The sequence below is a fragment of the Gigantopelta aegis genome, chromosome 2 (assembly GCF_016097555.1).
Source record: "Gigantopelta aegis isolate Gae_Host chromosome 2, Gae_host_genome, whole genome shotgun sequence".
Classification (NCBI taxonomy): domain Eukaryota; kingdom Metazoa; phylum Mollusca; class Gastropoda; order Neomphalida; family Peltospiridae; genus Gigantopelta; species Gigantopelta aegis.
Window position 1 is genome coordinate 36,146,414 of NC_054700.1, and position 27,850 is coordinate 36,174,263.

The 27,850-nt window shown below is 34.1% G+C and overlaps 1 protein-coding gene across 1 annotated transcript; it reads right to left on the reverse strand.

The window, feature by feature from the left end:
- Positions 1 to 27,346, reverse strand: LOC121384712 (protein disulfide-isomerase A3-like). The gene is made up of 12 exons (XM_041515215.1): positions 27,117 to 27,346; positions 26,427 to 26,514; positions 24,195 to 24,309; positions 23,641 to 23,748; positions 21,591 to 21,717; positions 21,091 to 21,204; positions 19,024 to 19,329; positions 15,557 to 15,659; positions 14,206 to 14,334; positions 3,702 to 3,781; positions 2,474 to 2,531; positions 1 to 1,656 (listed from the first exon to the last, which is right to left on the reverse strand). The coding sequence occupies exons 1-12, from the start codon at positions 27,248 to 27,250 to the stop codon at positions 1,540 to 1,542; spliced, it is 1,479 nt and encodes a 492-aa protein (XP_041371149.1). The 5' UTR covers positions 27,251 to 27,346; the 3' UTR covers positions 1 to 1,539.
- Between the last annotated feature and the right edge of the window lie 504 nt (positions 27,347 to 27,850).

The window sequence follows — 27,850 nt, forward strand, 5'->3', positions numbered from 1 at the left end:
AAATATAATATTGTTTTATTTGAAAACAATGATGCTCATGTACACTGTATCATACTATATACCGTAACAAGTAAAATGTCTTTCATGCTTCAGTTGCACACAAACAAGAATGTTAAAGTAGGACTTCAAATCACACCAATAAACCGCATTGGAAGTAATGTTCATTGTTCATTTGTAACTAGGGTTTCTCATTCATGCAATAAAGTTATAAATAAATCTTTTATCTCTATGTATTTCTAATAAAAGAATGGACTGCAGCAAATAAAAATGCCCCCAATTAGACATAATCATGAAGTGTTTTTTTGTAATAATATTTAATAAAAAAAAAAAAAAAAAAAAACAGAAGAGAAAAGAAAAACAAAAGAAGTGTGTATATATGTGTGTGTGTATATATATATATATATATATATTATTATTTTTTTTTTTTTTTTTTAAAAGCGAACAGAACTGACATGAAAATTTAATATGTAGTTCAGGAGGTAAAATGCAGTATATTGAAAACCAATATAATCCCCAATTCTTTACTTTCATAAAAAAAAACCCACCATACATTTGAAAACACAGGATGAAATACACAATGAGCCGTCAAAAGACAAACATACCATTAAAAACATGGTATAAATAAGAATGGGTGAACGCAACATTTAATGGTCTCATAATCATTGTTTTGTGAATCTATTCTTACCCTCAATACTTGTTAAAACTCAACTGTTGTGGTATGTGTTAAACCTTCAACCAATAGAACCAATATCAATGTACTATCAAGATGTGTTTCCACCCCCAACCCCCATATAGAATGCATCTCACATGAACCAAATGTACATCATTCCTAAAAAGAACAAGTTTTTATTTATTTTTAAAAAGGGATCAGATTCAAATTTTTTCTTTGGTATTTTTAACCAATACGAGTTGTACTCTACAGCAAATTTTATTGGTTTTGTTTAAACAGACACGCACATAACAAAATATTCACCAACAACTTTTAAAACTAGCATCGATTGTTTATTGATTTGTTTCCTGGTATGTATAATATTAGTATCATGAAACAAACAAATGATAAGTACAAATTAATAAAATATACACCAGCAACATATGAAAATGATACGAAGCAAACAAGGATAAATGAATCTCTGACCACCACACCGTCAGATCTAACAAGTTACATTTGATATCACCTTGTCAAAACAGCACTCACAATTTAACTTCATCAACCGAGCACTAAATCTATAAAATAAATTAAGGCCAATGTTTGGTACGAATCTAGTATTCAAAAACAACAATTAAAATCTTATTTATTAATTAGTCTGTTGGACAAACATCTGCACTCTCTAAAATTACTAATCAGTCTTCCAACACCTACAATGAAACCAAAAATAATTAAAACTATATGTTTTGTTAAGTTCCTCTAGCAGTTGTGGAAATAAAATATTTAAACAGGTGTGCACAATGATTACGTATTCAATATTCTGTTTATCAAGAAGAGTTTTGGAAAATAAATTGTCAAAATGTTAACTTGATGTTGTAAAGATGAAATAATATCTAAAGCTCTTGTTTCTTCGTCGTCTTCTTCTTCTTTCCATTTCTGCTGAATCCCTGCAGTTCATCTGTGGCTTCTTTAGCAAGGTATTTCAAGAAATCATCAACCTCTCGGCCACCCTGCCAATACATCAAATTTAGAACAATTACATTTCAGTTAATATTACACGTGTCAACAAGACATGAAATGATATTCTTTCTATTATTTATAATGTTTTAATTCTTTACCATACCTATATTTCTCAAACTAATGCAATGCAAATGAACCAAAATTGGTGCGTAATAAATTAACTCCTTACTAATTCCCACAGGATTCAGTAATGTTTACGAACTACAAAAAAACAATCCAAAAAACACCCAACTATACACACACAAACTGAAAAGTATCAGAACTCAACTGTTGTTTAATCAACATTATACTGTCAGTATTCATCGAAACAATTTATTTTGCTTTGATCAGCCAGTTAAATGTTTGCTTATTGAAATGACATTGCATACACCAACAAAATATGTTCGCCTATGATGCTCGTGTTATGAATGTAACACTCACTGAATGAGACCACACAACCGTATAATTTATGCAGTCTACTAACTGGCTGGTATTACACAAAGACAACATCAGAAACAATTGCTCTTTTGTTAGTGTAAATTATAAAACAGCAATTGTACAGTAAACATTACATACATGTATTTGTGTACATACATTTTTAGTGACAAATATGAATGTAACCACAATACAGGTTGCTGTTCAGTGCATCAAATATTCAAGCATACATGTAGTGTTATACCATTACAATACCATTACAATATATTTGACCAAGTCTTAGCAATCAACAAACATCATTCAGTAAAGCAGTAGCTTTTCGTTCCAGTTAATAAAATGCAAGAATATTAAGCTCATCTTCAAATCTTTACTAATGTCTGCTCAAATACTCACACTATATTTTTTTGGACTTCCTTTAGAGCCTTTTGGTGAAAAATAAATTGTTGGGAATCTGAAAGTAGCAAATAAAAAATTATGCACAGGAGATTAATGAATGCAAAAATCTATGTAGCTACATGCAATATACTGTTACCTAATTAATGGGACTTCATAATGCAGGAAAAAATAAACTCATTTGTTATTGGTTTTGGCACTAGTTGTTTGATATATTAGGTGTCATCAATTTAGTACGGACGCACAATTTTCCGATTTTTTTGCACCCCCTCCCCCCCCCCCCCCACCGTACGCCAGTGCCCATACCCCCCCTTGCGTACATACGCAAAAGATCGTCAGTCAGTACCAGTAAATGTAGACAATGCCACCGTAGATGTCATCATGGTATACTATAATTAATTAATACTGCTCATTGTACAAATGTATTAAACAACGCTTGACGACGAATAAAATGTTTCTAAATGTATTATAAACCGGAACGTCTGCTCTATTTTAATTACAAAAAAATTCAAATCATGTTTAATGATTTAATCACAAAACTATAAAACTGGAACTAACTCGGAACCATAAACCTAAAAGTTGGAACTTAGTACCAGTAGGTACAACTTTTTGGGGCACATGACAACAAAATATTGATAAATAGGACTGCCTAGATCAATGAGAAAATTTGTAGTGTTATTCAAATTAACTATATATATATATTTTAATTTTACCCTAATAACACCCCCCCCCCCCCCCCCCCTGCCGTACGCAAGGGTACGCAAAATGGCTCTTAAATTTTCAACCCCCCCCACCCCCCCAAAATGCGTACGTACTAAAAGTATGCCCCCTTATCAGAAAGAAAATCACAAATTTCCAAAGCATATTTTAACCATTTTAGACATCTAACCATCTTTAAGGTGAAAGAAAGAACTAGAACTATAATATCTTTGATAAGAACTCGTTATTCACCAATTATCAGAATACTTATGTTGGTAAACCTTTGGTTACAGCTATAATAGATATTTTTAAAAATCATTCATCTTAACTCAAGCTTCAAAATAGAAGAATACATACATATTCATATGTTTGATACTGGATACGTGAAATTTAATATATAGCTTATAAAATGAATGCCATATTTAATAAATAAAAATATCTTTTAAACCATACATTGTAACACAGAAGCTTTGAAACAAAGAATGTTTATCTTTGACATTTGGTATGAAATTTTAATATATAATCTTACCCTTGAACTTCATATGGCTTTGATACATCATTTGCTGTTGCATCCATTTTAGCTATTGTTATACTGGGTTCATCTTTAAGCTGAAAATAAAATAATAAACAATCTCATTTCAGTTTTCACAGATTTGTTTTAGTTTTTCCACATATCAGATGAATTTTTCACCTTCAATATGTAAGGCCATACACGTTGACATATTGGTTTTAAATGTGAAAACATTACTGCTAATGTTTTTTAGTAAAATGTGCAATCATGAGTTAAGTATTCAACACTGGTTTTATGAATTACATCCCATATCAAAAAGAGAATCATTTGACAGCACTGACCAGTTAATACACACATCTTTGTCACAATGCTTGCAACAAAAACAACTCATATACTACTCAAAAGAATTTAAGGGTCAGACGATATTTTCGACATTATTTTCTGAATGTCAATTATATTAGCTAGACCATAATGTCACGCATGGTATTGTTCCATTTTGACGAAAGTGGGTCTAAGCAACCCATAAATGAATTAAAATCCACTGTCATTGACACTGTCGACTAGTTCTAATGGCGAAAACATGCTTACATTTGCACGTAAATTAGGGCGAAAGCGAAAGGTCTGCTAAGTGCCCATAACTTGCTTTTTCACAAAGCGCTTCATTTGCACGCTTTGCACGTGTATTCCATGTTCCCAATGCTGAATTTCCGTATAATTGGAGCTTGCGTTCGTGTACGGTGCACACTCCAAATTGGACAATGGTACGACGTCAACTGACTATCGAAGATCGAGGAAGGGCTATTGCTTGGCTTCAGGATGGCAATACGCAAAGAAATGTTGCTCTGAGACTTGGTGTCAGTCAGAGTGTCGTTGGCCGACTGTGGCAACGGTACCAAGCAACGAATTCTGTTCGAAATCGTCCACGTTCGGGAAGACCCCGAAGCACTACAAATAGAGAGGACCGCTACATCACCAATATGGCTCTACGTCAACGCACAACCACTGCACGCCGATTACGTGACAATCTGTAGACTGCGACTGGAACTCGAGTGTCTGATCAAACCATACGCAATCGTCAGAGAGCCAATAATCTACGCTGCCGTCGCCAGGCTGTTCGACCACCACTCCCTACCACGTCACAGAACGGCCATACGTCACTAGTGCACACTTCATCTGCGGTGGCAACGTGTTCAGTGGGGTCGAGTGATGTTTACTGATGAGTCCAGGTTTAGTCGCCAGTTCAACGACGGTCGGGTTCGTGTCTACAGACGTCCTGGGGAGCGCTTCGCCGACGTTAACGTTAGACAACGTCACCGGTTCGGTGGTGGCAGCGTCATGGTGTGGGGCAGCATCTCTATCCACCACAGGACCCCCCTCTATGTGGTGGATGGCAATCTGAATAGAATCCGCTATCTGAATGAGATTATCCGGCCGTTGGTTCTCCCAGGCCTTCAGCAGATTGGCGGCGGGGCAGTTCTGCAGGATGACAATGCCAGACCCCACCGTGCCAGGGTGGTAACGGACTTTCTCAGACAACAAGGTATCGCCAGGATGGATTGGCCAGCATATTCGCCTGACTTGGCCCCAATAGAGCACGCCTGGGACGAATTAGGCAGGAGAGTTCGGGATAACCATGCCCCTCCGGCCAACCTTCATGATCTGGGTCAACTTCTTATGGCAGAGTGGCAGGCCATTCCCCAAGAGTTCTTCAGACGTCTGATCAACAGCATGAGGCAACGATGTGTCGAGTGTATTCGCGCCAGGGGTGGATTCACACACTATTAAACGAATGTTCTAATGTGTAAAATCCATGTTTGACAACCTTCAACTTTGACAGCATGTCATGTGACTTTCTTGTATACAGTGACGTTTATTTGTGGGTTTTTTGTAAATATGGAACAATAAATAAAAAATTTGGTGTAGTTTACATCATCAAACTAATACACCTAAACTTATTTGGTTATAAATTTTTGACCCTTAAATTCTTTCGAGTAGTATATAACATTACTTCAACATCTCAAATCGGCTTTCCATCAAAATGATTCAGGGCACAGAAATGTGCTTTTTGATATCTGCGTTTTCAGAAGAGCAATTCTATATAAAATTTGAAATAATAAAAATTTAAATTTAAACCTTAAGTAAATACTGCACGTTATGATGTCACCATGCTGAAAAACTTGAGCATGGAATCACATATATGAAAAAAGGCATTGTGTAAATAAACTTGTGTTACTGGAAAGCAGTCCTTGGTGATCTATCCCACACATTCTATAATGTAGTTATTATTCAACATCCTAGACAATGGCATCTCCCTTTGTCAACTGTTGTATTGAGCTAAATGTGTGTGCAATCCATCAGAGCAGTATTCAACATTATTTTTATGAATTACGTCCCATACTGAATCAGATCATCATTTGAGTGCACACTAGTTACTAGACCACAGGCAATTAACAAACAACTCATTTTATACTTTATCTGGCACAGTATGAAGTGGCAGTCAGTGTTGAATAATGACAAAATATTAATTTTTCTTGTCACTACAGTGTAACCTGCCTAAATTGGATCACCCTGGCACCTCTGGTTTTGTGAGGGATCCAGTAAATCGAGGGTCTACCGTATGGTCACCACTGCATAAATACTTTGGTCAAGAATTAATAAATATATAAATCAGAAATTGGAATCAGCCGAATCATTCCAATATATCCCTAATGTTACAGCAATCAGCTATTTATGATTATTTTATTGGGATATTAATCTAGGCTAGTTGGTAAAACATCTGATTTTAAAAGCAATAAACAATTTTAATTAATAATAATTCAATAAAGCATCACAAAATGTAGTCTTAAATACATAATGTGTGATTAGACCATCAATGTGATCCATTTATTTAGACATGCACTCGTCAGTTAAGTATTCAACATTTTCTTTTTCTTCTGAATTACGTCCCATACTAAAAAGGTCATCATTCGAGAGCAGAAATTACAATACATACCACTATCCAAAAAACCCCAACCCAAAATAATAATTTGACTATTTAACTCTGAAGATGAAACACAGTAGAGTTAACGAAAGTTGTAGCATGGAGGTTAAGAGCTCAATGTGTGCAATCCATCAGAGCAGTATTCAACATTATTTTTATGAATTACGTCCCATACTGAATCAGATCATCATTTGAGTGCACACTAGGTTACTAGACCACATGCAATTAACAAATAACTCATTTTATACTTTATTCAACATAGTATAAAGTGGCAGCCAGTGTGTTGCATCATGACCAAAATATAAATTTTTCTTGTCACAACAGTGGAACCTGCCTAAATTAGATCACACGGCATCTCAACAGTATCTGGTTTTGTAAGGGATCCAGTAAATCAAACATCTACTTTTCGTCACCATTTTATAAATATTTTGTTGTCAGAGAAAAAAGAAAAATCAGTACAATCCCCTATTAGAACACAATTGATAATTATTCAATAAAGCATTATAAAATGTCGTCTGAAATACTCTGGTAATGTAATGTGTGATTAGACCATCAATGTGACGTGTTTATTTAGCTGTAGTAAGAAATGTTTATCCTTTAAATATGCCCTCATCAGTCAAGTATTCAACATTGTTTTTTTTATGAATTACGTCCCATACTGAAAAGATCATCATTCAAGAGCACAATTTAAGAGATACACCTTTGTCCAAAAAAAAAAGAGAAAGAAAGAAAGAAAATCATTTGACTCCATAACTCAAAATAAAACACCATATCTATATTAATGAATATGTTACAGTAGTGTTTCTGCCAGAAAGAATTTTTTGGGTATGGCGCTATGAAATTGAATGCAGCCTCCCCAACAAAGAAAATGGGTTACATTTAGGGTTAGGATTAAGAAAATCATACAATAAATGATAAGAATCATTAATTTTGTCAAAATGTTAACTTAAAAAAATAATAATTTGGGTATAGCGCCATATCCGTTTTACCCTCTGGCAGATACCCTGTACAGGTATGATTAAAAGAAGGTCACAGTGACCTAGTAATAGTATACAACACCACCATCCCAAGTTGTTCAGGGACTACATGTGAGGATTGCTGGTCCTGTCTGCATCTGCATGCAAGATATGGTCCGGACAAGAAAAAGTTAACAGATGGACAGACAACTCCATACCATAATACAACCCATAGTTAGGAGTATAGAAAGTGAATCTCAAATTGCATATACAAACATTATGTTAATTGTTATGATTGTGGAAAATCCTCGTTGCATCTAATGACATGACTACATCCACACTAAATATCAATGATAAACGTGGGAATAAAAGTTGAGCTAAAACAACCTAGATTTTCCCGAATGTAGCCGTGTCCCAGCTTTAATGAACATCACGTCCATTTGTGTTCTGGCTTAAAAAAAACAAGCCCCCCCCCAAAAAAAAAACCCTGCTCAAAATGAAGCTAAACTTGATTTCAAAATCTTGATGGTGATATTTCTAATTAATTGAAAATTGATTAGCAACAACTGTGTAATGTTTTAAAATTGTATAGCGATCTCTGAAACTTGTGTAGCAAATCACAATGTGATACTAAATAAAATGTTCCCTGTATGGTATACCAGATAGTGTTTATTGTACATGTATACAACACAAATGTAGTTATCATTCAAGATCCAAGACAATGTTGTCTCCAGTTTTCAAACACATTCACATGGTAGTTAGTGGGCACTAAGACATTTCTAAGATAGAAGTTTGAGCTAAATGTGTGCAATCCATCAGAGCAGTATTCAACATTATTTTTATGAATTACGTCCCATACTGAATCAGATCATCATTTGAGTGCACAATAGTTACTAGACCTCATGCAATTAACAAACAACTCATTTTATACATTATCTAGCATACCGTATATTGCCGTGTATTAGCCGACTTTTGAAGTCTAGAAATACTTTCCAAAAGAAGAGTCGGCTTATACACGGATGCAACAAATTGGTTCATAAAATTCCGATCGAAAACACTCCCGACCCCGACTTACAAATTTTGATCAGACCCTTAGAGCCTTTCACAGCTTATTTAACAATAATTTGTGCACAATATAAATAATAAACCCCGTCATGCAATATTATGTAGTTTTTTGTTCTTGAATGCATTAATAGTTTGATGAATAATAATAAAAATTACTTGTTTTATTGTCATTTCAATGGTAAAAACGTGTTCCGCCATCTTTGTTTGACACCTCTGTCTATATCACTTTGTAAGCTCTTATTTGATTGGATTACACAATTTTGTGTAAACAACAGTCATGGACCACAGAATCGTTTTTCTGTGTGGAGAGAAAAACAGGGATTAAACATGCCTTAATGAGTTTATTATTTGCTGTCCAGTGAATAATTTAATTACTTAATTATGTGCAATGATATGTTGTTACAGCTTGAATTGTTTATTTTCCTGTTATGATTTATTAGTGCTAAATTATTTTTGCACGGCATGGAAGACGTTAGCATTGCGATGACGATTACCGTGTCTGTAATAATTAAAGGGGGAAAAAATACAGTGAAAAAGAAAAGCACAAGTCTATTTGTTGACAGTATTATTGAAACCAACACAATATACAATTGGACAAAAGATTACTTCGGCTTATACGAGGCCGATGATTTTGTACTTGATATTTAGGGTAAAACTAAGAGGTCGGCTTATACAAGGATTCGGCTAATACACGGCAATATATGGTAGTATAAAAGGGCAGCCACAGTCTTGCATAATGACACCACTGGAGCACATTGATTAATTAATCAATGGCTATTGGATGTCAAACATCTGGCATGTCTGACTCGTCATCAGAGAAAACCCGCTATATTTTTTCCATTAGCAATAAGCAGGGTTTCTGCCAGAGGGTAATATTTTTTACAGACTGTTTTTTAAAGTTAATTTTTTGACAAAATTAATTATTCTTTATCATTACTGTATAATTTTTTTAACCCTAACCCTAAACGTAACCCATTTTCTTTCTGAGGGAGGACCTCCATACTCCCTCCTGTTGACTGTGGTTGTATTTATTTCCATAGTGCATTACCCAAAAATTTCATTCTGGCAGAAATACTGGTAAGGGATCTTTTACATGTAGTTTCCCACAAACAGGAAAGCACATACCACAGTTTTCGACCAGCTGTGGTGTACTCATTGATAAGAGAAAAACCCAATAAATTGAATGGATCCACCTAGGTGGTTCAATCCTGCGATGTAAGTACTTGTACTTCAGACGAGCTCTTGATCAAATGAACTAAATCCCGCCCCTAGAGCTAAATGTGTGCAAACCATCAGAGCAGTATTCAACATTTTTTTTATGAATTACGTCCCATACTGAATCAGATCATCATTTGAGTGCACACTAGTTACTAGACCACAAGACTTTGCATTTTATTTCCAACAAAATATTTGGTTATTGCTAAGCAATATTGCAAACTGATATTCGGATACAAAATTAATGTTTAATCATACCTGAGGATATTGTTTAATTAGCAGATTATTGGATGTCACCCCCCCCCCTCCCCTCCCCCCTTCTGTTACACAGGATAGGATACGCCAGTCTTCACCAAGAGCGAAACAGGCCTCTGAGAATTGGCCCATTTATCGGTTACGCAGAAGTAACCCATTTCCTTTTTGCGTAACACGTTATATTCAAGTAAACTGTGCTCCAACCTTTGTGCGAACAAAAAATATGTTATACAAAATTAGATTTGCATGAACAAAACAATTGTGCTCGCAATTTTCAGAGATCTGCAAAATCAAGGTGAGCTGAAGATCACTCCTAAAATAGGTAGACAATCGCATCAAGGATCAAACAAAACTTTAAAAGTTTTTGCAAAGTGATCAATTTGCCACTCCTAAAACTTTCCTGGTGAATGCAAGTAATCGGTTTTTGTGGTAAATATTAGGTGTCAAACAAAGGTGGACATATATCAAACCCTTTGACACATTAGCAATGGATGGAATAGCAAATAAACACACTACGACCATCAGGATGGATCGATTCAATTATCAGATAACTAACCTCCATCACTCAGTACGTGTATTCAATGGTACATACTATTACTCAGTACGTGTATTCAATGGTACATACTATTACTGTGTGTTATCAACTTGACTGATCACAAAGTTAAAACCATGGGCCCCATGTATGTAATAAAAAGTAAAGTATTATTTTCAAAACTGTATGCAATGTTTCAGACAGTGAACTGTTAAAACATTATGTTTGATCAACATCTTGTTGAGACTTCTCAAGGTGACGCCACATGATGAAGTGCCTCATAGAGAATAACCGATTGTATAACAACCAACACATCCATGTTTGTTTTGTTAATCAGATATATTCTTGAATGAGGCACTCACATTCTGAGGTGTCGCCTTTAACTTAATAGCAAAATATTTTCCACTTGAAGTATTAGTCGCAAGGTTATTCTAGCAGTATCACACACCAAGTACGTAGTATTAGAATTCTGACAATAAGAAATCTTTACTTCACTATGCTCTTGTCAGTTAAGTATTCAACATTGTGTTTTTATGAATTACGTCCCATACTGTAAAGATCATCATTCAAGAGCACAAATTACAAATTAGCAAGGTGTCTTTTCAGTTTTGTTTTTTGTATTAACCTTCTGACTACTGCAGGCGAGATATCTCGCCCGACGTCACGTCAATCGATATACTATACACTGTATACAGTGCATTCCCCAATTCATATTTCCCGCCGTTTTGCACACGACACTCACCGGAAACGGAAATATAATTAAAGAAAAAAGTTTTTTTTTCAAAATGGTGGTTTTTGTTTTGATTTTTTCAATTGAAAATACCTTGAAATTTTGAGTTCAAAAACTGGTTTTCGGCAAGTATTTTCGCTTGACAACAATGGCGGCACGTCGCGGTAATTTTCAGGGATCGATAGCTGATTGTAACAGCTAATTTGATAATAAATTTGATCGTTTTACCAACAACAAAAATTACCAAATATTGCAATATGAATAGTAGTTCGGGTTTTAAAAAAAATTCTGGTCAGAAAACCACTGTTATCGGGAATAATGGACATAAATACTGGACAGCTGGCCACAAATGCCCGTAAGTAAACGCAACTTTTTCGATTTTTTGCCTAATTTTAATCACCATTAGCCGATCTAAAATAATAAAAATTAAAAAAAAAACACGAAAATAATACTTACCGATTCATATATGAACTTTATTTCATGTATTTATGAAACATTTAAGTGAATATATGTGAGTAAAAATTATAAACTTGTACCCACTCAACGTGGTTTTTGTTAAAAATTAATCCAGTAGTCTAAAGGTTAAAAGGGTCATGGGTAACATGGTTATGGGTTTCAAATTGTCTTGAAATTGAGACTATCTCCTGTACTTTGTCAAATTTTGAACAGCAGTTCTCTTAGGCCAAGTAAAAAAAATTGTTTGGTTCCTGTTACATGCCAAAAACAAATAGGGTAGGTAGTTGGGGAAAACTTTTTTTTTCCCCCCATTTTCGAGCTAATATTTCCTGAATAGTATAGCAGATTAATATATTAAAAGCTCTTTCTTTGTATTACAGTGCAACTGACAATACATACTCTAATGAGAATCATTAATTATTTTCTATATTGGGTACTACCAGTTCATTTCAAATGCCATGGATATCATCATATTTAATAATAAATACAGGGGTTATTTGTCAAACAAATGCAAAATATTGATAGAGTTGATGTCTAAATATTTAATTTAAGTAATCTTTTCAGCATAATCGGCTATTTTCATGTTTACTCTTTATGTTTAACATTGAATCGTAACTCGGTATTTCTAGAAGTTCGATTACATTTTAGGGAATAATCCTCTACCAAAATAGACTGGAAATTTGTATCATTCTGCTTTTTAACAGTAAACTAGCGTAACATTTTGAAGATTTGATTCACAAGTTCCGAGTAGTTCCGAATGAGTATGAGAACACGTCCGAGAGCATGTGGTGTCAATGGCGTCTTCCATTTACAGAGTAGAATGTCAAAAATGTGCTCATTCAAATCAAATAATATTACACATGTATTTAAATCAATTTCAAATGAAACGACATTCAAGGAATTGGAACACCTCGTCACATTCCGCTACGCTTATATTTTGTGGAAATGTACGAGGAGTTCCGAATGGCTCTCGGAAGCTTTTCATTTGGAACTCTTCGGAAGTGTTCCGGGTCTTCTGGTAACGAGATCTTTGACTGACAGAAAAAAAAAGGGGTGGGGGAAAAGGTTAAAAAAAGTATAGGGTTGGCACCAAAAATCTAGGGACAGTCGGGTAACCAGAACCAAACAATTTTTTTTACTACGCCTTACTATAATTGTTCTAAAAATATATGCATTATTTTCCAAGATATTAGGGTTCGTAATTTTACACTTCCTACCGTATGGCAGAAACCCAGCATATTAACTTGATATGGAAATTAGTATAAAGTAAAAATCATATTCTTTACTACCGTATATCTTCGCCTGTAAGTCGATCTCGGCTGTAAGTCGATCTCGGCTGTAAGTCGAGTCCCTAATTTCAAGTCCTGAAAACTTATTTTTTTAATTGACCCGTTTATAAGTCGACCCATGAAAAACAACTTATAAATATTGAAGTATTTCTTATTTTCAGCACATGAAAACAATAATGTACAATATTTGAACAAAAGAAATTTACAAACTTCGGTTTTCACGTTTTGTACATCGCAAACAATTAACTCATAGCATCAAAACGAAATATTCCCTTAGTAGATAGTGAAAGCTGTTTGGCTGTTACCGTATGGCACTGTACAGCATGGTTTTGTGCACAGACAACAACTTTATTTATAAACACTGACAACAGATCACTACAATAAAACTGAAAGTATACTATCAGTTAATCACATGTTTTGCCACCATATTAATACATGTAAGGAGGATAACTCTGGAAAGTACACTGGTTTTTATGTAAGTCCCTATTGCTCTAGTGAACTGCAGATATCAGTCTAAGCTGTTTTAAGGGAAGGCTCAGTAATATTCATGAAGTTAATCACCGACAAAACATTGTTTGAACAACCATTAATGCCAGTGACCAGATTTCAAAATAAACTCAGGCAACAGGTAGTTAGTATTGTTTATATTTTTGCTATTAGTGATAACTGTTATTTTAACTAAGTGGACTGTTCTCTTGGCATGTGAGTGAGAACTCACGCCTTTTTGCTTAACCAAAACCATTCTAATGCCAAAAAACACAAAAAGGTTATAAAAAATAAATGTGCCAAATTAACATATTTGAGTATAAAGACAGGGCATAGTTCAACAATAAAACTAGTAAAATAATACCCAAAACGGTAATATTTTTGGGTGAAATTTTTTAACCCTCTTATAAGTCGACCCCCTAAGTTATAAAAGAATTTTTGGGTGAAAAAAATTTGACTTATAGGCGAAGATATATGGTAGTTCCTGAATGTCAACTCCAAGAAGTCTTACAATGAGCTGATGGTTCAGTTATTGTGAAAATTGAGATCTATACTCACTTTTTCAGCTAATTCATCATACTTAGGAGCTAAAGATTTACAGTGACCACACCATGGTGCGTAAAACTCAATTAGAACATCTTTTTCTTCATCATTAACTATTTCATCAAAATTCTTTGCTACGACGACCTAAAAAAGAAAAAACATACAAGATGTAATTTAATTGCAAAAGATTAAAAAACTATATTACTTTGCAAAGTAAAACTCCAGAGTACTCTGTTCTATTAAAATTATATATAATAATAAATTTCACAATTTAATAAACTGCAGGGAAAGAAAAATATTTGTGTTAATAATGGATTATATTAATTAAAGAAAAATTGATAGGTTGACAACAGATTATAAATATCCATATAACCAATTATAAGTACAAAATCTTAGGTAACCAGAAGTATGTTCATATAATTACCTGGGTAACAATGTTCAGTTACGTAAATTGCAGGGCTTCAACGTAAAAAAATTTCTCCCCCCAAAACAATTTGCCACGGGTAAAACGGCCCACCAACGGCAATTTGGATCCTGCATATGGCATTTAACTGAAATGTTATTTTGCTGTATGTAGGCTTATTTCAAATGTACAAATGTTACAAAGTTTGTTTCATTTAACGACACCACTAGAGCTCATTGATTTTTTATCCTCAGCTATTCGATGTCAAACATTTGGTAATTTTGAGTCGAAGAAAGAAACATGCTACATTTTTCTATTAGTGTCAAGGGATCTTTTATATGCACCATCCGATAGACAGGATAGCACATACCATGACTTTGTACAAATGTTATATACTGGCAGATAAATGTACATCAAGTGTATACATTTTTCCATCATTAAGTAGCTTTACCGATGGCAATTTATATCTCAATGACGCCAATTGCCATCAGTAAGTTCGAGTCCTGGAATTGTATTTACGTAACTAGTGATTACAACCGGACTACCATCAATTGTCCAAGAATTGGTCTATGACATTAAAGAAATTTACATTAAAAAATATATATACATTAATAAAGTTCTGGTGAGACTTACGGTTTGCAACTTTTTATTTAAAAATGTAACGATTCACCACACTGGCAGTTCAGATGAATATGAATTTGCTTAACTGATAAGTTGAACAGAATGATGCTTCACTAGATTGTACAATCGAAAGTTGATCAGTTAGTGCACAATGATTATAATGGATAATCAACAAAGAAATTCCAACTGATTTCCAACTCTAGAAAATATATACAACTACAAGTATAGCTATGATCTAAGAATTACTGGTAAATAAGTAAACTTCTAAAGTATTGCCATTGTCGTCATAAAAAAGGTTACACTTGTATTTCACCTTCCAAGATGATGGAAACAAAAACATACCTTGACTGCATTGTCCGTGTTATCTGGGACAGGTTCAGATTTCAAATAAGGTTCCACTTTATCATCTAAAACATCCTTAACGAATTGTTCAAATGTATCCATACTGGAAAACAAGAGTTACTAATATTACATTTGAATAAATTAGGTATTTTGTCATGTTTAAATATTTATACACGACCATATGAATGATTGTACATATTTTTATGACAAAAACACATGTGGCTGAATTGAAGAAGCTGTTTTTCTTAACCTTCTGACTACTGTAAGCGAGATATCTCGCCCGACGTCACACCAGTCGACATTGTATACAGTGCATTCCCCAATTCATATTTCCTGCCGTTTTGCACACGACACTAACTGGAAACCATTTTTTTTTAACAGGAAAAAGTTTATTTGACAGCATGCTAGCTTTTGTTTGTTTGTTTTTCAATGAAAAATACTTTGGAATTTTTGAGTTTCAAAAAGTGGAAAATCACCAGATATTGGGATATGAATCGTAGGTGGGTTTTTTTTAAAAAAGAAAAATTCTGGTCAGGAAACCACTTATCGGGAATAATGGATATAAAGCTGGCCACAAATGCCTGTAAGTAAATAAGACTTTAAAAATTTTTTTGCCTAATTTTAATCAATATTAACTGATCTAAAATGTCATAAAAATTACAAAAACCCATGAAAATAATACTTACAGATTCAAATATATACTTTATTTTATGTATTTATAAAACATTTAAGTGAATATATGGGAGTAAAAATTATAAACATGGTTAATTAATTAATCCAGTAGTTTAAAGGTTAAATGCAGATGTGTTAGCAGTGTAAATGGTTTAACTACAATGAAGTTTTATTTTAACAATGGTGTCTGGCACAATATTTTGTACTTCATGCTATAAATAGAATTTAGATGTTCCCTAGATCAACCATGATAGTTTTTTTTCTTTCTGATTAAATGCACATCAGTTATTTAAAGCATCACCACAGAATGGTCTGTCCCGTCTTGAAACAAAGCATCATTTGTGCAACTCTGACCCCACTTCCATTATTTACACCATCTACACTTTAGTCTTAAGGTTATTATTTTCCACAGAATACCAAATAGTTTTATTTCTGAAATACCAAAACAATACAAGAAGTAATTTGCTTGTACCCAATTCAACCTGGGTTTTATCAAAATTAATCTACAGGGACAATAAAGCAGGCATGCTGCTTATGCAAATCTAGGTCGGCACAACCCATTATTTGTTCATGTATTAAATTTAGGACATCATTCACCCGGTCATGACGGGTTACATTTAAAAACAAAAGGGTAAAATATTCTAATAATTGATCAGTATATACAGTTAAGACTTCTTAAGCACACACTACAAAAATATGAATAGACGCAAGAATAACCTATTGCATAATAACAGGGTTAAATGCAGATGTGTTAGCAGTGTAAATGGTTGTAAACTACAATGAAGTTTTATTTTAACAATGGTGTCTGGCACAATATTTTGTACTTCATGCTATAAATAGAATTTAGATGTTCCCTAGATCAACCATGATAGTTTTTTTTCTTTCTGATTAAATGCACATCAGTTATTTAAAGCATCACCACAGAATGGTCTGTCCCGTCTTGAAACAAAGCATCATTTGTGCAACTCTCACCCCACTTCCATTATTTACACCATCTACACTTTAGTCTTAAGGTTATTATTTTCCATAGAATACCAAATAGTTTTACTTCTGAAATAACAAAACAATACAAGAAGTAATTTGCTTGTACCCAATTCAACCTGGGTTTTATCAAAATTAATCTACAGGGACAATAAAGCAGGCATGCTGCTTATGCAAATCTAGGTCGGCACAACCCATTATTTGTTCATGTATTAAATTTAGGACATCATTCACCCGGTCATGACGGGTTACATTTAAAAACAAAAGGGTAAAATATTCTAATAATTGATCAGTATATACAGTTAAGACTTCTTAAGCACACACTACAAAAATATGAATAGACGCAAGAATAACCTATTGCATAATAACAGGGTTAAATGCAGATGTGTTAGCAGTGTAAATGGTTGTAACTACAATGAAGTTTTATTTTAACAATGGTGTCTGGCACAATATTTTGTACTTCATGCTATAAATAGAATTTAGATGTTCCCTAGATCAACCATGATAGTTTTTTTTCTTTCTGATTAAATGCACATCAGTTATTTAAAGCATCACCACAGAATGGTCTGTCCCGTCTTGAAACAAAGCATCATTTGTGCAACTCTGACCCCACTTCCATTATTTACACCATCTACACTTTAGTCTTAAGGTTATTATTTTCCATAGAATACCAAATAGTTTTACTTCTGAAATACCAAAACAATACAAGAAGTAATTTGCTTGTACCCAATTCAACCTGGGTTTTATCAAAATTAATCTACAGGGACAATAAAGCAGGCATGCTGCTTATGCAAATCTAGGTCGGCACAACCCATTATTTGTTCATGTATTAAATTTAGGACATCATTCACCCGGTCATGACGGGTTACATTTAAAAACAAAAGGGTAAAATATTCTAATAATTGATCAGTATATACAGTTAAGACTTCTTAAGCGGACACTACAAAAATATGAATAGACGTAAGAATAACCTATTGCATAATAACAGATAAAAATCATCTTTGTTTTGTCAATCTGATATTCTTGAACGAAGCCCTCATATTTTCTGTGATGTCGCCATTACACTTAATAGTTATCTATTTACAGCAAAATTTGTTCCCCTTAAGTCAGGGTTTCTACCAGAGGGTAAAATGGGTGTGCATTTTACCCTGTAAGTATTAGTAGCATTAGCAATGCAGGGCTTCTACAAAAACAATAAAATACACTAGCCAAGGGATCAGTCATTTTAAAAATTTACTAGCCACTATTAAAAATTCACTAGCCCTACTTTACTTTTAGTTAATACAATTTTACTAAATAATAGTAATAATCAGATATGTTACCTAAAGAGGGAGACTAACATTGGGGGTTGGGTAGTCAGGATATTCATTTAACCAAAAACATTCATTAGCCGTCGGGCATTGCAATAGTAGCTATTTACTAGCTCAAAATTGAACATCACTAGCCATGGGAGTGGGGCTACCATAATGTAGAAGCCCTGTAATGTTATTCTAGCAGTATCGCACATCAAGTACATTAGGATTAGAATTCAGACCACAAATTTTTTTTATTTTAAAGTGCCCTCGTCAGTTAAGTATTCAACATTGTTTTTTATGAATTACGTCCCATACTGTGAAGATCATCATTCAAGAGCACAACTTATAAGTTAGCAAGGTTTTTTTTTTTTAAATTAATTTTTAATTCCTATAACCTTGGAAATTAATGGATATATTTTGATAACTTTTTACATGGTTTTGGGTAACCCCACAATGGTTTATTCAACTTTTTAATCATCAAAGGCCTGTAATGGGCAAAAGACCTGAAAATATACAAACCTGAACTCGTCAGTCATCTTAAATTTCCTATCTCTCGTGTCTCTGGCACACACAACAGGTTTCTCTCCGTTAGCATCCTCAATACCACACTCGGTAAGTTCAAAACTCATGTCACTGTGGTTGCTGATAGCAAAGTAAACTTTCTTTCCCTCCTTTTGCAATTTTGATCCAACCTTCATGATGCGGTTTCTCCAGTAATTGGTGCCTTTAACATTTTTAGTATAGTCTACATTATAGTAAGCTACAAACAAAGGCTTTTTCAACTTCTCTGCTAGATCTTGTGTACGTAGTGGACACAGGCCAATGCTGTGGGAAAACAAACAAGAGAAAATAAGTCTCAAACTAAGGAATGAAGTCAACATGCATACAAAAGGAGATTTGTTTAACTATAAATGATGCATGTTAAACAGATTTCTCAATTCAGATACTAAATGTGTATGAAAGTCAAGCCTCCTCCCCCAGCCCTGGAAATACATTTTTTTAGTGGTGCCTGTCAAAATTACCTAATTCAGTCAATTTGAGCCTGTCAAAAATAAAACTCTGCCTGTCAACCAAATATTGATACAACTGTCCTTTATTAATCATGTATGTTATTGGAATGATTCATGATGTAGTGAAACTGATCTATAGTCCTTCCCACAGAGATAGCCTTTTTTCATACTATGGAATTTACTACAAGATATTTATTTTTGAGCCAATTGTTTTCTAAATTGCATGCAAAAATAATATTTATTTGGTCTTATTTAGATGAGTATTCAGATTACTGGGGTTTGGATGGAGGTAAAAGTTTGTGCTGTATTTTGTTCACTATTAAATATAGAAAAAGTAATAAAATTGGCAAATAACTACAATCAATTATGGCGCTTGGATTGGGACATTTTGTTCATAATCAAACAAGTTGACGTTTCGCAAGACTTTGGAAATGAAATACAGTCCACAAAGCCAAGTTAAAAAATAATTTGGTTAAATAAACGTTTAAAAAATTACAACAGAAAAAAATATTTTCACAACTGTTCGTAAGAACCACAATACATGCTAAGGTACTGTTGATAAATATAGACTGACAGAGGTACAAGTTACATTAAATAAGCACAATGGGACTAGGTTATTCGTCCACTGTTCAGTTTAGATGGTTAAATTTTCGTGTAAAAATTATGCTTGGTCAATTTGGGTCTTTTGGAACACATCTGATCATGAGGCTTGCTCAGGTCTATTAATAGACATGGGGAAACACCATTTCCGGGCAAACGCCAAGGCATTCTAGCAACAGTTCCAAAATAAGTACATATACTGCATGATATGGTCAATAAACAATTTTAAATATGCATTTTAAAAAATAGTGCAAGGCATATGTTTCTAAGTTCATTTTGGACTACTTTAACACAGAAATACTTCATTTTGTGCCAGACAAAAAGACAGCTAATCTTAAATTTGTGACTGTCAAAACTTGACAAATAACAAATTTGTACCGGACAGTGTTTGTGACCAGCCACTTATTTCCAGGCTTGCTCGCCCCCACCCTTTTTATTATATACAAAAATGCTACGGCTCATTTTCATTCTAGCTTTATATATGGAAATATTTTTTTTTTAAATAGCTTGAACAAAACCTTTTTTTCCAGTCAGACTTTTCGCTCCACAAGAACCATTGATTTATTAATCTGCTATTGGATGTCTAACATTTGATAATTCAGTCTTAGACAGGAAACCTGCTACTTTTTTTTCCATTAGCAGCAGATCTTTTATATGCACCATTCCACACAGGATACCATATACCACAGCTTTTGATGTACAAGTTGTGATGCACTGGATAGAATGAGAAATAGCCCAATTTCTGATGGAGATCAATCTTAGACTGACCACTTTACCACTGGGATATGTCCTGCCCTATAAATACAAAATAATAATACCCCCCCCCCCCCCCCCCCCCCCCCCCCCATATAAAAATTCAAGTAGGTGCCATCGGGCTCCTAAATGGAAAAGTTAAGGTAGACGGCTGAAATAGCATGCCTATTATGTAACACTAAATAATTTTCTCAGACAGAAACTATACCTAATCAGTACTTACGAAGTTTCTTCTATCCAAGACTTGATTTTAGGAACTTTCATATCATCATTAAACTCGACAGTATTTTCTTCAAACTTGCTATGGAAGCGCTTGGGTCGATACAAAACAATTCCTCTGAAAGATTAATAATAATTTAGTGATTATTATAAAATGTACCTGTTTTATGTCCAGCCAGCGTTATGGTGCTTTCTCACACACAGCATTACAATAATTATTTTAGCCCGTTAATTTTGTCCATTCTTTTTTACAGATGTCCCGGTTTTTATTAACCTTCACAATATGGCAGTCTAGCAAATATTTCCTGTGATTTGGGACATGTCAATGGCCAAACAAAAAACTGTTAGGTGGGATTTTCATAAAAATGACTAAGTCACTTTTTAGCTTTACTATCATAATTTTGACCGATATGTCTGAACATCTCAATTATATCAACAAATCTGTAGGCTATTGTAACAGTTAATTCGATAATGAATTACTAACAATTATGCAAAATAACTTACTCCTTAACTTTAAGTTTGTCCTTAACACTTTTCTCATATGTGTGTGCAAATCTCATATCAGATGACATCGAGTCGGCTACTTTCTGGAATGTTTTAGCATCTGTATCCTCAGCAGACTCAAAGAAACCTGTCAAAACAAAGATTTGCATTTTATCTCTTGTTAAATAAGTCAGTTAACTTTTAACAGTATAATTCTTTTTGAAAGCAGAATGCTGGGAGAAAAGTTGACAGCTATATCTAATAGCAATGAAACAAAGGTGGCGGTGATGCCACCAGTAACCTTCAAAAATTGTCACCTGCAGCCTGCAGCCCACAGCATTCAACATTAATTTGTCAGTGCTGAATAGTACCGATTACTATGCACACCATTACTGCATACAATGGGAACCCATTCATCAATATTTAGAGTTTATTTGTTTATAGCTGGAGTGTTCTTTAGCCCTATTCTGTTTAATATATTATGAGAAAATAGGGATTATGTAAAAGATTGTACATTTTTGACAACCAAATGCTTGCCAAATACTGTGTCTAAAAATAAACATTTTCCTAAAACTGACACTATTAAAGTTGAATCCTTTTCCAGTTTATTCACAACATACATGCGAGTGATTAGCACAAACACAACAAGGAACCCAATGACCCTATCCGAAGCTGGCTGATCATTTCTGACAGGGCAGGGAACATTTTGTCCAGTATCGTGTAGCGATTTGCTATACAATATTAAAACTGTTAAACAGTAGTTGATATAATCAATTTTTAATTGATTAGAAATATTGCTAATCAAGATTTTGAAAACAAAATGTTCCCGGTAGGGCCTTGGGTGTCTTCTTGCAGCATCTGTACGAACTGGAAACACAAGTTTAATAATGAATGAACTCGAAATAATAAATAAAATTATTAGTCAATATAAACATCAGATTAAAAAATATATTTTACACACACGACTTAGAGCCACTTAAAACATAACCAAAAGAGCTAGAGGACACACTAGCTACATTTAATTTATGTGACTTACTACTAAACACCATTTCACCTACACAGGGTTTCTGCCAGAGGGTAAAATGGGTATGGTGCCATACTCAAATTTTTATTTTTTAAATTAACATTTTAACCAAATTAATGACTCTTATCATTACTGTATGATTTTCTTAACCATAACCCTAAAACGTAACCAATTTTCTTTCTGGGGGAGCCCCCCCCCCCCCCCCCCCATACCCCCTGTTGACTGTGGTTGCATTCAATTCCATAGCACCATACCCAAAAAAAAAATTCTGGCAGAAACACTGCTAAAGTACCATCATGATCATCTATTCTTGGCCTTTAAAAACAAGAACATATTCTCCACGGTACAATACTAGATTTTTTTTTTCAAGGCATATTTTTTTTGGTGTCTTGGACATTTACTTAATTGCAGAGGTTGAACTTTAATAATTTCTAACATCTGCAGACTTGAATATTTATTTTTTGACAACGTTCACTAATCACAATAGTCAAAGATTACAATGATTACTTTTAAAAGTTAAAACATAATGTAGGTCATGGCCTCAGATCAATATGCTTGTGAATCATGGAAACTCAGATGAGCAAGGAAATATTTTGTTATATAATCATCACAGGCACAATCTGACCCAATTTCATACCTCAGCATCTACTACATGTCTAATAACAGTAACAGTTAATTGGCCAGGAGAATGATATCGGCATTCACAAGAGGCTGTGTTTTTCATTTCACATGAACTGGTCTCAAAATCATACATACCAACACTTAGTGAAGGGGGTCAATCAAATAACATGTCAAATCTCAGCAAGATACCAACACAGCAATCAAGTTACATTCCCAACTTCACTAACTAAATCTTCTCTTAAAATTTTTTATTTTACAAGCTACACCAGTACAAAAAGCTCAATATAAATGATGTTAGAAAATTCTGAAATAAACTTTAAAATAACTTCACTTGGAATGTAAAGCAAAACAAAATTAATAAAAGTTTGCGTGTTCCATTTGCAATTAAGAAAATTGTGGACACAGTACACAGTAACAAACACTAACCAATGACACCATATTCAGCATTATCAAGGAATTTGTCTGCATCTTCAACAGAGGTCAGCTCCTTGGATGTTGGGCCTGCTTTTGATTTCATCATTTTTACAATTCCATCTATTGAAACAAAAAAGTAACTAGAACATTTTATTTGGGAGACGAAAGCATAAAATTTACACTTAAGAGATTCTTTCACTCCTATCTGTAATTTTTTTTCTCTTAAAATTCACAGTAAAAAAAAATTCAATTAACCTTTTGATTACTGGATTAAAAAAAATAAAAAATCATTTTATAAATAAATAAAACAATGTTCACGTGTGAATGGATAAGTATTATTTTTGTGGGATTTTCTAATTTTTAAATTTATTTTTGGGTGCAGTTAATGTTTAAAATTATGGAAAAATCATTTTCACAGAAATTTTAAGTCAAGTTATGTCGACACTTTCCTGTTACGGGTACCGTTGGCACATTTTAAACCCACCAAATAGTACCATCAATATTAAGTATATTTAAACATAGCACAAGAAAATGTAAATAAGTAAGTAATTTTTTTACAACTCAACCTGCTTCCCTAGGTCCATTAAAGTCTTCTGATATCCCATTGCGGAAAATCTTCAAGGTAGGATAGCCTGACACTCCATGTTTACCACAAGCTTTAGTGTTAACTGTACAATCAACCTGAACAAAAAATATCACAAATTTAGAAATCAATCAACTAATTTAGATGCATCAAAAATAGTTCACATGTAATGAAGAAATGTTTTATTTAACGACGCACTCAACACATTTTATTTACGGTTATATGGCGTCAGACATATGATTAAGGACCACACAGATTTTGAGAGGAAACCCGATGTCGCCACTACATGGGCTACTCTTTCCGATTAGCAGCAAGGGATCTTTTATTTGCGCTTCCCACCGGTCACATGTAATTGAACGGAAAGATATTTCATACAGAAGAATATAAGTACATATTCATGATTAAATGCAAAGTCCTATTAAAAATTCACAAAGGATAGGGTTTGTTATCCATCATCAACATTGTGACCAAGTCTAGCTCTGGGTAAGCAGAAAATGTCGCCAAATTATCCATTAAACTTCAAAAATTACAGAAAGTTTCTTTTTTTTTTAAACAAAATATTCATTCTGGCATAAATTATTTCTTTAATATGCACTTTCCCCAGACGGGAAAGCACATATCACGACCTTTGACCAGTTGTGGTGCACTGGTTGGAACAAGAAGAAAAAAACAATCAATTGAACGGATCCACTGAGGTGGTTCGATCCTGCGACTCAAGCACCTCAGGTGAGCGCTCAACTGACAGCTAAATATCACTCCAATACCATAATATGTTGACCAAAAAGCTCATTCAATTTTTTAAATATATTTAATCCTTTTAGGGAGTATCAAAATAAAAAATAAAAAATTCCAGTTACCTGACTGTGTAACCCATTTTTTATACGCACATCAAATTTATGACATCATTCACAAGTTCATGATGGGTTACCTGACTTTCTCTTTGCATGACCCATAAATGGCGTACGCATATTTTCAATTCTCAGAAGTCAGCAGAGAGGTTCAATCCTACAAGCTAAGCACCTCAAACGAGAACCCTAGGTTACTACCACAGACGAGAACCCTAGGCTGCTACCATACTGTGGCATACAAAATCATTTTTCAAAAAAAGGTTTTCCTATTTATATTTAATCAGGGCTAACTCTGCCACTTGCGAAAATTGCTAATTTTAAAAACTGGCAAATTATATCTTAATCTGGGGAAAACATTTAAGTTAATTATTGATATTTTGTTTGAAAATAAAGTGGATTTTTACCATTATTGAAGTTTCACAGATAATTTGGTGAAATTTTCTGCTCGCCCAGAGCTAGCTCTGTTTAATACATGCAGAACACTTTTTTTTCTTTCCATCTTACTTTGTTACATTTTCCCACATATTTTTAATTAACAAAATTTAAAAACTTTTTCTTAATATTTAATTTTACCTAACTTCAGTTCTACATACATGTATAAGGGCATGGCTCAAACAAAAGTTCTTCTTTCTCAATATATTTTTGGGTGTGTACGTGTATGACTCCACACCCACTCCATAAACTTTGCTCGCCAATCTAGATCCGCCTACTAAAATACCTGCACATGCACCTGCTTTAGAGCCACCGAAAATCCACATTTGACAGAGACAAATTCCGCGATTTTTTGTGCAGTAAGAAACCGGTAATTCCACAATGAACCCATCATCTGCATACAAACCGTCGTCAAAACAGCAATTTCTGTGACTTATATATTCAAGTGTGGACACAAACTATACTAAATAACAGTCTAGTATTTGATTGCATGTAAACAAATAATAAATAATGATACATTGCATTGCTAGTTATTATCGGAAACTGAAAAGTGACTGAACTTTATGATGCGCTACGTGCCATTGCGTTCAATGTATTTTAAAATATTGTCAGTTACCAGTCAAGTAAGAAAGCACGAGGTTATTTCAATGAATAAGAAGTCAAACGGTCTCCATTTATCGACAAAAGTACGATTTTGAAAAAAAAATTGGTAAAAATAACCGAAAAAAGGACGATTTTTCACAAAGAAACTTGTTTTCTGTGTCTTTCCGCGAAAAATGGGAATTCCGTTTTCAACAGCCGATTCTGTGATTTCTGCGGTCGCAGATTTTTAGTGGCTCTACTGCTACAATGTGAAAAAACCACCCCATTTTTTTGTTGCTGAAGATTATCATGTTTTTAAAACAAAGGATTTGAATACTGAAGAAAAAAATCACCTTGGCCAATGGGACGGGTGGATCGTTTCTTTTTAATGCAGTGGCAGCTTTCTCAAACTCTGGTGCAAGCTTTTTACAATGACCACACCTGCAAAAATAACAATTATTTATATTCCACATTATGTAAATTGGAAGTTGGAATCCAGATTCACAACCAAGGTTTTCATGCAAATGTTTGTTAATATTTCAACAAGATTCATAAAAATGAATTTTATCATTCACACACTATCCGAAACCCTTCCTCGACTCCATGAGTCCATGTGCCATGTGGTCTTACTCTTATTTCGAGCAGCTAAGCAGGCCACACTTAAAACAAAAAAGCAGCAGGTCACACCTTACTTCCTATTTCTAGCTGTGACTTCTGTAAGATCACTGAAATTAATGGTTAAAAGGTTTCGTGCTGGATCATTTTACCCAAATTCGAAGATTTTCTCCAGCATGGATGGCCGTTAGGGGTGTGGGGGGCATTTGACGCCTTCACCGTCAATGGAAGTTCACCCACTCTTCGACTTACTGCTCATTATAATGCTAATATTAGTGAATTAAAAAAAAATCTACAATAAATAAGCTTATTACAACACCCATGACATGATATGTCCAGATCTTTCGTTACACAGTAGTCAGAAGAAAATAAAATCTTATCTTACGATTAAATCTACCGGTAGGCTATCGCGACAAAATAAAACTTACCATGGAGCAAAAAACTCCACCAAAATCAAACTCTCTTGTTCAACCTTGTCATCAAAGTCATCATCTGTAAACTCTAAAACGTCACTAGATGATGCTAAAGACAAAAATGCCAATAACAATAGTACCGACTTCATTTTGACAAAAGTTTCTATATTAACACTGCCCAGTGGCCTTATGCCTTTCTTGCTTGCTTCTCTTTTCTACCTTGAACGTGGACTAGCATCTGTGCTGTCCACAGCTGATTGGTCCACGCCACCTATCCGGAAGTAGATTACTAAATCCACAATTTCTCGTCGTTAACGAGATAACACGAGAAGGCGTGGTAGTCTCGTTTAATACTAAAATTGTCCCTGAAATCTTTCGTCCAGGCTTACAAATTTAGTTTTATAGTAACACAAATACGATTATTTTGTTATTTATTAGAAGAAAAACATTTTAAAATGAAAATGCCCTCTGTTACCAAGTCGCCACGTCGAGAATGTTAGTAAAAAAAAAAAATGTTTTATTTAACGACGCACTCAACACATTGTATTTACGGTTATATGACGTGAGACGTATGGTTAAGGACCACACAGATATTGAGAGAGGAAACCCGCTGTCGCCACTTCATGGGCTACTCTTTTCGATTAGCAGCAAGGGATATTTTATATGCACCATCCCACAGACAGAGTAGTACATACCACGGCCTTTGATATAGCAGTCGTGGTGCACTGGCTGGAACGAGAAATAGTCCA